This window comes from Sciurus vulgaris, assembly GCF_902686455.1.
Source record: "Sciurus vulgaris genome assembly, chromosome: 19".
NCBI classification, from domain to species: domain Eukaryota; kingdom Metazoa; phylum Chordata; class Mammalia; order Rodentia; family Sciuridae; genus Sciurus; species Sciurus vulgaris.
In genome coordinates this window covers 8,889,607-8,902,138 of record NC_136480.1, presented here as the reverse complement: position 1 = coordinate 8,902,138, position 12,532 = coordinate 8,889,607, and the positions used below count along the sequence as shown (strand labels likewise).

The following is a 12,532-nucleotide window of genomic DNA, read 5'->3' as shown; positions in this document are numbered from 1 at the left end:
CTTTTATTATAGCTGTCTGTTACCACTCCTGGCTTGATAGTACAGATTTTTATAGGAAGTTGACCTAATCACATTGCATTTGGATAGGAGACCATTGAAATGGTCCAAAGGAGTGAGGGTAAGAGCCAAAATTAGGGTGATAGTAAAAGAGAGGGAATGATTGCTTCTGAGACAAGTTAGTGTTAGAAGCCATATGATTATCAAGAATATAAAACAAATGAGGAACAGGGAATTAGGTCCAGGTTTTTCATCTCAGAAAACTATCTGAATGTCCATTTCCTGAGCTGCGGGGAGCAGGAAGGGAGTGCATCTTCTGCAAAAAGGATGAGTTCAGTTTGGGGATCTCCATATGTGCCTGATTAATAGAGTTGGAAATTCTGGTTTGGAGCCCAGGGGACATGTGTGGAGGAAAGTTTAGTTTGAGTATCCATAGATCCATAACTAAATAGGTGTGAGCTCAAGTGAAACAGCTTTTGAGGCAGAAGTCCAGGAGAGTGCAGAAGTTTTGAGAACATTAAAGTTAAAGTAGTAGACTGGAGAAAATGTCCATGCAAGGATATTGAGAAAACAGGAAAATAATATAAACTAGAAGAATGTCAGGTAGCAAAAGCTCAGGGAAAAGAGAACTTCAAGAATCACAGATTTTTTTTGAACTGAGGATATAGCTCAGTTGATAGAGTGCTTGCCTTGGAAGCACAAGGCCCTGGGTTCAATCCCTAGCACCGCGAAAAAAGAAAGAAAGAAAAAAAAAAGTCAGATTTTCTACAGTGTCGGATGGTATAGAGAATGAAGTTGGACAAGAAGCCATTGTCCTTTGCAGTTAGAATAACTCTGGTGACCTCTGAGAGAAGAGTGTTAACTGAATAAGGAGAATGAATGCCAGAGAGCAATAACTTCTTGTGGATTCAACATTTGAGAAGAGGAGAGAGAGAAGGTAGCTTGAGAGAGAAGCAAGGGAGATATACTTAGGTGAGATTTGAGATTGTAGACCAAAAGGAGGACTCAAAAAGAAAAGGAAGAGGGGCTGGGGATATAGCTCATTCGGTAGAGTGCTTGCCTTGCAAGCACAAGGCCCTGGGTTCGATCCCCAGCACCACAAAAAAAAAAAAAAAAAGGGAAAGGAAGAAATGGAAAATATTTTTTAATTAATTATTTGAAAGTTTACAAGACTCTTACTACTTCATCCTCAGGCCAGCTTTGAAAGGTAATGTATCTTTTATTATCCCTTTATGAAGAGGAGAGAAAGCTGAGGTGTTGCCTGAGGTCAAAAAGTACATAGTTTCCTGGTGACTGCCTCCAGATCTGTAGAGATAGAATAAATGATTCACGGAGTAGAAGCTGAAAACGAATGATACCACAAGGAATGGGATCAGCAACAACTTTTGGTGGAATACAGTTTTCACTGAGAAAAAAAAGAAGAGTGGAAATAAAGAATACAGAGAAGTCAGAAGTGTGCTAGGAGGACAAAGCAGAACTGATGAAAGCCCCATATCCTGGTTCAGAGTGCAGAGGCCAAGGTAATAAGGGCAAAGTAGCTGGACTCAGAGTTCAGAAGCCAAGCAGGGATTTTAGCTTTCCTAGTGGTGCTTCTTAGTCTCTGAAATAAGATAGGTTTACAAAGCTGCCACTAGCCCTCTCAGCTTTAGGTTTAGAATAGCAAACCTTTAGGTTCTGAGCTTAGTGTTCACAAGTTAAGCTTTTGGTGAATAGCTGTTGTGCTATATGTGTATGTGTCTTATAAAGACTTCAGGTTTTTTTTTTTTTTTTTTTTTTTGTGGTGCTGGGGATCGAACCCAGGGCCTTGGGCTTGCAAGGCAAGCACTTTACCGACTGAGGTATCTCCCCAGCAGATTTTAGGTTTTTAAAGTGAAAAAATGTTAGCTGCTAACCTCATTGTTGGCATTTTCTCCCATCACAGGGTATTTTAGATTATCTGGATAATCTATCCCCTCAGCAAATACGAAAACTCTTTTATATTCTCAGCATGCTGGCATTTAGCAAACATCATGAAGCCAGCACCCATATCCAGGTAAGAGTTTGTGTGCTAAGAAAGAATCTTTACCTCTTTACTAAAATTTGCTAGACAAATCACTCTAGCCTGTGCAGTAGTGGTGTAAAAGAGAGTATATAGCCATAGTCCCAGCATTTCTTCATTCTTTTCTTACCACAAGCATTAAGTGCCTTCTTTTTGCCAGGCACTGAGATATTTGGTAAATTGAATCTTGTTTTCAAGAAACTTGGTCTATTGGGGTAAAAGATGGGTTGGTGAAACTGAGTAAGAAGAGCTGTTCAGGTTCTGTACTGAGTGTTGTAGAAATTCAGAATTCCCTCATTTCCTGAAAAACATCTATAAATAATATGAACTTTACCTGTTTTCATTTGTAAACATCAGTTAATGAAAAAAGCCAATCAAAGCATGTTAAATAAAAGCAATTAGGTTGGAATCAACTCATAGTGATTTTGTATCTTTAGTGCCACCTTGTGGCTTTGAAAAACCAGCACCTTTTTTTAATTGAAAAAATGTTTTGGCTACGTAATATATACATGTGATACAAAATTCGAAATGTGTAGAAGGGTTTATGGTAAAAAATAACTCCTCTCTCAGTTCTCCAGGTGTCTTGTCTTCCTAGAGGCAGTCAGTATCCCTATTTATAGCTTTCTGAGATGTTCTGAGCTTTTACAAATTTGTGTTTACCTACGTTCTACTCTTCCCACCTGTTATTCTATGTCTTGCTTTTTGCATTTAGCACAATATTTTAGAGATTGTTTCATTATCAGTGATGTAAAGCTACTTTGCTACTTTTGAATTGGTGAAATATACTTAACATAAAATTTACCATTTTCATAGTCTTTAGGTGTATAATTCAGTGGCACGAGATCATCATGATAGGACAGATAAGCCAGACTCAGACAAGTACTGAATGTTTTCCTCTCTTGTGGAATCTGCCGGGGGGATGTGGAGATGGGGGGACATGAAAGTAGAAGGGAGTCTAATTAGAGAAGTAGGAGGGTAGATCAGGAGGAGGGGAGAAAGGAGAGGAAGGGAGCTAATGGGGGTGGAAATGATTAAAATTTTTTATTCATGTATGAATAGGCTACAGTGTAACTCATTAATATGCACTAAAAAGAAGAGCAACCATTTCCACTGTTCTTTGGACTTTCTCATCATCCCAAACAGAAATCTTTACCCTTTAGTCAATAATTTATATGTCCCTGCTCTCAGTACCTACTGATCTCTAATCTTCTATGAATTCACTTATTTGAGATACCTCATATAAGTGTAATCATACAATATTTGTCCTTATGTGTCTGGCTTATTCACGTGGTATGATGTTTTCAAGATTTGTTTATGTTGTAGGATGTATCAGAACGCACTCTTCATTATGGCTGTATAATCAATTTTATATATATACCACAGTTTGTTTATTCATTCGTTCATGGACATTGGGTTGTTTCTACCTTCTATTTGAATAATGCTATTATGAACATTGGTATATAACTATTTTAGTCTCTATTTTTTTTTTTTTTTTTTTTTTTGTTATTTTGGCTGTATACTTAGGAATAGAATTGCTGGGTCTTTTGGTGATTTATGTTTACTGTTTTGAAGAAAGCCAGGCACAGGGGCATATCCTTATAGAGCAACCACCATGATGATAACAACAGTTTGTCATTATTAAATGTCTATCGTGTGCCAGGTAGTATTCTAGAATTTTTTTATAATTTGTCTCTAATCTTTTCCATCTTATAGAGGAAAAATTTGAGACTCAGATGAAACAATTTGCTGAAGATCACAAGTAAATGACAGAACTCTTCCTAGTCTATAGTTTTTTGTTTTTTTTTCTGGCCCACTATCCATAGATTCTTTTGCTGTGTCATTTCAGCATCTTCATCTTTCTCCATCTTTGTCTCATTGCAGGATGACATGCATCTGGTGGTACGAAAGCAGCTCTCTAGCACCATATTTAAGTACAAACTTATTGGGATTATTGGTGCTGTCACCATGGCTGGTATCATGGCAACAGACAGGTATGCACAGAGATTCTGACTTCTGTGTCTCAAGATCCATGAATTAAGTTGCTGCCTTACAAATAAAGTATTACTTTGTGCTTCAACAGTAGACATTAAAACTGTGAGTGAAGCCAGGTGCAGTGAGTGGTGCACACCTAGAGGCTGAGGAAAGACAATTAGAAATTCAAGTCTAGCCTGGGCAACTTAGTGAGATCCTGTCTCAAAAAATTAAAGGGCTGGAGATGTAGCTCAGTGGTAGAGTGTCCCTGGCTTCACTTCCTAGTACTGGGGGAAAACATAAGAGAAGTTAACTAATGTCTTTTGCTACTTTTCCATCTTCCCTTCTAATCTTGACTATGTAAATCATATATAATTTTTATATAATTGTGATCAAAAACTAGGAATTGGGCTAGGATTGTAGCTCAGGGGCAGAGGGCTTACCTAGCACATGTGAGGCACTGGCTTTGATTCTTAGCTCTGCATAGAAAAATAAAGGCATGCTGTCCATCTCCAACTACAACAAAACAAAACAAACAAAAACTAGCAATTGCCCAGAGATGCAGTTCTAGAGGTCTTTCATTAAAAAAAGAGAGAGAGAGAGAGAAACTTGATCTTTCTGCAGTGCATTTTCCTGTATCTGCTCTTCACATAGGCCCTGGACAGTGCAGGTCTACATTGCTATGTTAATTCTGTCTTAACACTTCATGTTTGGTACAAATAAGGTCCGCCTTGTAGATTCTTCCCTTCTTGCTCCCAGATTGTAGCATCTAAAGAAGCATTGGATTTGGGGTTTGATAAAATGTTGCCATTGCAAACTGATATCACAATTCAATTCATCCTTCTTGGAATTATTTGTCAGAATTTCTCAAGACCTCAGAACATATCCGTAGAATCAGCATTAATAATCTGAAGAGGCTGCATTGTGTATTGATTAGGAATTTATTCACTGAGCACAAGGCATGGTGATGCACACCTGGAGGCTGAGGCAGGAAGATGGCAGGTTCAAAGCCAGCCTCAGCAAAATCAAACTGCTAAGCAATTCAGTGAGACCCTGTCTCTAAATGAGATGTGACTCAGTAGTCGAGTGCTCCTGAGTTCAATCCCTGGTCCCCCCCCCACACCAACAAAAAAAAAAAAAATTAGAATTTATTCACTGAAGTCACACTGCTTGCCTGGAATCAAATCCTGGTTTCTTTTATTTATAAACTGATTGATCTTGGGCAGGTTACCTCATATCTGTGAAATGAGAACAATAGAAGTATTAACTTCATAGTTGTATTAAATGGTTACAACAGTGTCCAGCACACTTAAAAAGTGTTTGCCCTAACCAGGCATGGAGGCTGACATTGTAATTCCAGCTACTCAGGAGGCTGAGGCAGGCGGATCACTTCAGGGGTTCAAGGGCAGCCTGAGCCAACATAGGTAGATCCAATCTGAAAAGGAAAAAAAAAAGTACTTGGCCTTATTTGTATTATTTTTACTAATCTTGTGTGCCCTTAAAAATATATATGAGCTGGATGTGGTGGTACCCACCATGGTCTCAGCACTTGGGGAATGGAGGCAGGAGGATCATTTAAGCCGACAAGTTTAAGACCAGCGTGGGTAACATAGAGTGCTCTCCCCAGTCCCCACCAAAACAAAACAAAAACCATAAAAATATATGAGATAACTGTCCTTTGCTCTAATCCACATTTTTACGGACAAAATAAATATTCCTCCATGCCTTCATGAACTTTTATCTTTACTTCTGCCTCAAGGAAGGCAGGATTCTTAAACTTAATGCCAGTTGTTATAAAATTTTACAAAAATGAAACTAAAATTCCTTGTTTCTAGAAGTAGATCTACTTTGACCCAAAGGAGAGTTGACCTGAGCAATGAGCAGTGTAAACAGGTGAGTTTGTGCAGTATAGTCAGATATGTTTATGAGTAATAGGAATTGCTTCTCATCATCATCCGTTCAATAGAAAGAGTACTTGTTTTTAATAACTTGATTTCTTGAACTCATACCTTTTATGATGTTTACCATTATTGGGACACTTAGAATCTATTGGTATGATCTCTGTTTCTATATCTGTTCAATCTCTCAAATTAAATTGTAAATTCTTTTTTTTAAGCGACCTGTTTTTTTAAAAATTTCTTTCTAGATGTTGATAGACCTTTATTTTATTCATTTATTTATATGTGGTGCTGAGAATCAAACCCAGTGCCTCACACATGCTAGGCAAGCACTCTACCAGTGAGCCACAACCCCAGCCAATTAAATTGTAAATCTTAACCAAGAATGATGAACCATGTTTAAAGAGTAGCAGGGTGGTAGTTCAGGGTTAGGTCACTTCCCTGGTGTGTGCAAGGCCCTGGGTTCTATCCCCAGCACAGCCAAAAATGAAAAATAATCACAGGTTGGTTGGAGTGTATGGGATAATAAGTATGTAACCAGAAAGTTGTACTTAAAGCTATTTCAGTGAGGGCTGGGGTTGTAGCTCTGTGGTAGAGCACTTGCCTAGCCCATGTGAGGCACTGGGTTTAATCCTCAACACCCATAAAAATAAATAAATAAAAATGAAGGTATTAAAAACAAATAAAATGAAAGTATTTTTTAAAAAGCTAATTCAGAGAAAACATAGGGGGCCTTGAAATATTGGGCAAGATATTTTTTATTTTACTTTTTAAACAGAGGTAGTCTTTAAGGTATTCTTAGCATACGATTGAAATAATTATAACTTTTGCTTTAGAAAAATTAATGTGACTGAATATGTCTTACTTATTGGAGAAAACATGTGACTAGAAACAGACAGACTTGCCAGGCATGGTGGCGCATGCCTATGATCCCAGTGGCTTGGAAGGTTGAGGCAGGAAAATCGCAAGTTCAAAGCCAGCCTCAGCAAAAGCAAGGTGCTAAGCAACTCAGTGAGACCCTATCTCTAAATAAAATACAATGTAGGACTGGGGGTGCAGCTCAGTGGTTAAGTGCCCCTGAGTTCAATCCCCAGCAACCCCAACTCCCCAAGAAAAGGAGACATACTAGTCAGGAGGCCCAGGAAAACTTCAGGTGAGAGGCAGAGCTTTGCCATTAATGTTGGAAGGAGCTTGATATTGAATGGAGTGAATGGAGCTTAGGGAGGGGTGAAACATTCATTCTCTTCTGCTGCTCCAGGTGACCTCCTTGTTGCAGTTGGTTCACTCCTGTAGTGAGCAGTCTCCTCGGGCCTCTGCACTTTATTATGATGAGTTTGCCAACCTAATCCAAGAAGGGAAGATGACCCCAGAAACCTTGGTAAGGCTAAGTAGCTCTTCTTAAACCAGTAACACATTTATGTGCTTTATAACACATTTCCTCAAGTTCTCTCTGTTGCAGTGTGAAAATAGATTATCCTGTGAGTTCTCCCATATTTCAGTTGGAAAGGCTATTCTATCCTGCCCTGTTCCAGGGCTCTCCTCTGAGGCCTTCTTCTCATAATAATAATAGTTAGGTAGAGGAGGAGGAGAGTTGATGAAGGTCTTGATAGACTATTCTATGCCAAGTACTCTGCTAAGCACTTTATATACATTATCTCTTTCCTACTTCATGATAAGGAGGTGTATATTCTTATTATTTCCTTTTTAGAAATAAGGGACTGAAGCTGAGAGAAAGATAAACAATCATTTATCTAGGGCTCTAGTGCAAGCACATCCTGAATTACTCTTTTGTGTGTTTGTTTCCTGAAGGAATGGATTGGACCAACTATCTTTAATGATTTCCAAGAAGCCTTTGTGGTGGACTTCTGTGTTGTCCCAGAAGGGTAAGTACTGGTTTGGTTGTAGTGGTGAGGAGGTTGTGTCAGTCCAATCAGTAGCTTTTGCAAACTTCAGAATGTCCTTGACCTCAGCCAAGTCTGCCCACTCCCATAGTTTCTTTCCTCCTAACCACAACACTCCTGCACTCCCCAGCTCCAGAATTGCTAAAAGGTTTCCCACTTGTTCTTTTCCCTTTTTCTAACTTCTCTTCATAATACTTTTGTTTGAAATAGACTTGTTCTAGTGGTTTCTTCCATAGCCTTACTTAACCCTGAGCCTCTGGGTTCTCTTCACAGTGACTTTCCATTTCCTGTGAAAGCTCTCTATGGACTGGAAGAATATGATACTCGTGATGGTATCGTCATCAACCTCCTGCCACTCTTGTTCTCTCAGGAATTCGCAGAAGAGGGGGGCCAAATGACTTCACAGGAACCAGGCCAAAAGTCAGTACAAGTTTTCTTTTCTATAACCTCTGTTGATATTTTGAATGTTTAAAGGGAATGCTATAGTTCTTTCAGTCTGAGGAAAACTTGAGTCAAAAGATTTTATTCCAAAAGACGTGGTATTTGGAGGGGATAGAGAGAATAGAACGCGGAGTTCTTGTTTCTTTCTTGGATCCTAGAGTTGAGATTTGTGTTACTTTGATGAGAGCCAACAGATAACTCTGTGAGGCTGTTTTCTCTTATGTTCCATTTTCCTTTCCCTTTCAAGAATATCCTTGGGTACTTCTGCCTCTCTCACACCTTCCTTGATTTCAGTTCTGCTTCACATTCATTCCATATACCCCCCACCTTCCTACAATTTAGGTGATTATTTGCTGAGTATTCATGAAGTTTCTTGCTATTTGTTATTAAAAGTAGACATTTTTGGGGGGTAAATCTCTTTAATTATAAAGTTGGGCTCCTAGTAGGCATGAACTAACATGACCATGACTGTAGCATGTGGTCTAGAAATGGATTTTTCTTTCCCAGATTGGTGTCTCCGTTGTGCCTGGCTCCCAATTTCCGGTTATTGAGACTTTGTGTGGCAAGACAACATAATGGAAACCTGGAGGAGATTGATGGTCTCTTAGGTATAGGACAAAGCCCTCGAATCCTTTCTTCTTTGTGACCTTTTTGGTATATATAGACCAGGAGTAGTCCAGTATGTCGTGTATATGCGAAGGAATTTTCTAACTTCATAGGGTGGAATAGCAGTAAGGATGGGATTCCAGAGACAAAATAGTATGCATGGAGTCCTGTATGTTAACAAATCAATTGTTATTATAGTTTCATAGTTTTCTAGTAGTTCTGTCCCTGGTTATTGCAGAAACTTCCTAATTATATTTGTTGATTGCTATATAATAGCAAATGTTTTTATATTATTTTTAATTTTTAAATTTTATTTATTTATTTATTTATTTATTTATTTATTTATTTAGGTGCTGGGTATTGAACCCAGGGCCTTGTGCATGCTAGGCAAGCACTCTACCAACTGAGTTACATCCCCAGCCCTTCAAAGTATTTTTTTTTAAACTTGTATAGAAGTATTTTTTGAGATGAATCAAAGCTTGACCCTCAAATATGAAATAAAGGGGAAAGTAAGTAGCTCCAGGAGCACAACCAGATAGTTTTGGTTTAAACTAAAGGGTATCGGAAATGTGTGTTCTTCTCCCTCAGATTGTCCTGTATTCCTTACTGACTTGGAGCCTGGAGAGAAGCTGGAGTCAATGTCTCTTAAGGAGCGTTCATTCATGTGTTCACTCATATTTCTTACCCTTAACTGGTTCCGAGAGGTGAGCAGAGTTGCTAAGATATTTCACCTAATGTCCATAGTTTCTCTCAAAACAAAACTGTTTTCCTGGCTCCCACAAGACTCCCTAAAAAGTCTCCACCAAGCACTATGCCCGTGTGCCTCTGTAGCTATTAACATCCCACCACTCCCCAACTCTGTGCACCTCCTCATCTCACCAAATCAAAATACTTTGCTCATGTAGCCCATGCTTTGCCTCTTCCCAGCCTCCTCTTCCTAGAATGAACTCCTCCACTGTGGAAATGATGCTCATTCTATCACAGGCATGTGCTACTTGTTTGGACTAAGTGAACTGAGTGCTGGTAGTTTCCTTTCCCTTAGCACATGTTTGTGCTTGACAGCGGTGGCAATATCTTTACTGCTCTCTCACTGTCTTTTTCTTTACATTTTATTTTAGAGAATGTTTGTGTGCTTGAAGGAGCTTATTTGATTGCCACAGTTTTATTTTGATATGGGTAAGACAGGTGTTTGACCTCATTTTACACCTAGAATTTCATGTACAGAGTTCAAAGTCATTAAAATGTATTAATTGCTGGGATGATTTATGTTATTTAATTCATACAACTATATTTGCATTTTATAGTTGAAGGAATAAAAACTCAGAAAGGTTAGACTCAGCCAAGGTCACCAAGTAGCAGATTAAGACTTGTATCACTAAACTGTGTGTGCTCCAGCTGTTCTACCTTGTTAGAAAGTAGTATAAAGTAGAACTAGGATTAAAAGTCATCTTTCTTGGGGCTGGGAAGATAGCTCAGTTGGTAGAGTGCTCGCCTCGCAAGCACAAGGCCCTGGGTTCGATCCCCTGCACCACAAGAAAAAAAAAAGTCATCTTTCTTGTATTTTGGCCTAGGGATATTTTTTCCTCTATACCACCCTGTTGTGAATACTTATAGACTTGTTAATCAACTTTCCATCACTATAACAAAATACTTGAGAGGATTAACTTAGAAAAAGAACAGAGAAAAGGTTTATTTTCATTCACAGTTTTGGAGATTTCAGTCCATGATCAGTTGCCCCACTGCTTTGAGCCTGTGGAAGTACAGCACACCATGGTGAGGACCACCCCCGTCATAGCTAGGAAGTGAAAGAAGAAGGGTCCCATAGTCCCTAAGAGACTCTACCACCTCCCAATAGCACCACACTGGAAACTTGAGCTTTTTATTTTTTTTCCTGCTCTTTTTTTGAAGTGCTGAGGATTGAACTTAGGTCCTTGCATGTGCTAGGCAAGCACTTTACCTCTGAGTCACATCTGCAGGCCCATTTTTTATTTAGGATCTTGCTAAGTTGCCCAGTGATCCTCCTGCCTCAGCCTCCCAAGTAGCTGGAATTTCGGTCATGAGCCACTGTGCCTGACTAATACATTAGCCCTTGGGGGTTATTCAAGATCTAAACTGCAGCACAGACTAAATTCACAGGCTGCTTAGTAACATCTTTCTTTCAGACCTGGGTGAATGATGTAAGTAAGATTAAAATCAAAACAGGTCAGGGTGTAGTTTGTTTGCACTTTGCAGGTTGTAAATGCCTTCTGCCGACAAACGTCTCCTGAGATGAAGGGGAAGGTGCTCTCTCGATTAAAGGACATTGTAGAACTGCAGGAAATCCTGGAAAAGTACTTGGCAGGTAAGGAAGTCCTGTATTGGTAGCCCTAGTAAGGTCAGTGGCAAGGCAATAAAGAATGATCTTAAGCCTGGCTCAGTGACACCAGTTCCCTACACCTCTGGGTTAAGAAGACTGATTGCTGAAAAAAAATTTTTTTGAGTACATCCGTTTTGTTCCTATTGTTACTTCCAAGGGATCCTATTGCTTGAGGAAATAAAATATAAAAAATATGTGCCTAGCCCGTGCCTGGCCCTGGGTTCAATCTATAGTACTGCCAAAAAAAAAAAAAAATTTTTTTTTTTTTTATATAAAACATTGGGTGGGCTGTTTTAAAGTTACTTTGCTATTTTATAATTTGTTTATTTAGTGGCATAAGCAGAGTATTATTTGAGAAGGTAAGGAGTACGCACTCCAAGGGGGAGAGAGGGAGTGTGGGCTTTCTCAAAATGAGAAGACTTTTATTTATTTAATTTTGCAGTACTTGGGGATTAAACCCAGGGGCATTCTGCCATTGAGTTATGCCTCCAGCTCTTTTTAAATTTTTTATTTATGTTGCGATAGGGTCTTACTAAGCTGCCTAGGCTGGCCTCAAACCTAGGATCAAATGTGATCCTTCTGCATCAGCATCCCGAGTAGCTGGGGTTATAGGCATTTGCCACTGCACCCAGCTACTTTGCTATTTTGGATGTTAAACTTCCATTGACCTTTGCCTTCTTAAACATAGTCATGAACCAGGAGTAAGGATGAAGACCTTACTGGGTGTGATAGCATGCCCGAAATCTCAGCTACTCCAGAGACTGAGGTTACCTGGGCAACTTAGTGAGACTCTGTCTCAAAAATAAAAAAGGACTAGGAGTGTAGTGGCAAAGCACTCCTTGGTGCAGTACTCATCAGAACCCCACCACACACACACACAAATATGAAGAACTCTTCATACCTTTTGGCTATTAAATTAACTGGTCATTTTGAAGTGCTAACTTGATTCTTTGATGAAAACATGAAGCCTCCCTCAAGTTTCATCTAAAAATAAATGAATATGAAGCAAATTGCTGTGTGATCAAATGTTATTAATATTGTTAGGTTTTAAATGAAAGTATTTTTAGTCCTTATATGGTTATTTTATATCATTATTTAGAGTGGTTTTATGTTAATTGATCATTATCAATTATGGCAATATGATTTTCCTGTACATTCTCTGGCCATTTGCTTATGAAAACAATGTCAGTTGACTTGAATGTCTTACAAAAATTTACTGCTATAATTGGTAATTTTAGAAAATAGTTTTTTAGCCAAGTGGGTAGTTGCATTCCATGTCTGATGATGGTGTGTGGTTGGTATACATTGAGTTTCTGCCTGCTCT

The 12,532-nt window shown here is 38.9% G+C and overlaps 1 protein-coding gene across 4 annotated transcripts in view; it reads left to right on the top strand.

Annotated features, from left to right (window-relative positions):
* FANCD2 (FA complementation group D2) overlaps nt 1-12,532 on the top strand; it is a 56,204-nt gene that overhangs the window by 22,324 nt on the left and 21,348 nt on the right. For 3 of the 4 annotated variants that reach the window (XM_079122329.1, XM_079122331.1, XM_079122328.1), the window contains exons 18-26: nt 1,919-2,029; nt 3,917-4,026; nt 5,842-5,899; nt 7,163-7,282; nt 7,714-7,787; nt 8,079-8,225; nt 8,754-8,854; nt 9,441-9,556; nt 11,085-11,193. In XM_079122329.1, coding sequence (XP_078978455.1) covers nt 1,919-2,029; nt 3,917-4,026; nt 5,842-5,899; nt 7,163-7,282; nt 7,714-7,787; nt 8,079-8,225; nt 8,754-8,854; nt 9,441-9,556; nt 11,085-11,193 — 946 coding nt within the window. The remainder of the gene's footprint in view (nt 1-1,918; nt 2,030-3,916; nt 4,027-5,841; nt 5,900-7,162; nt 7,283-7,713; nt 7,788-8,078; nt 8,226-8,753; nt 8,855-9,440; nt 9,557-11,084; nt 11,194-12,532) is intronic. The other variant, XM_079122330.1, reaches the window with a different exon arrangement.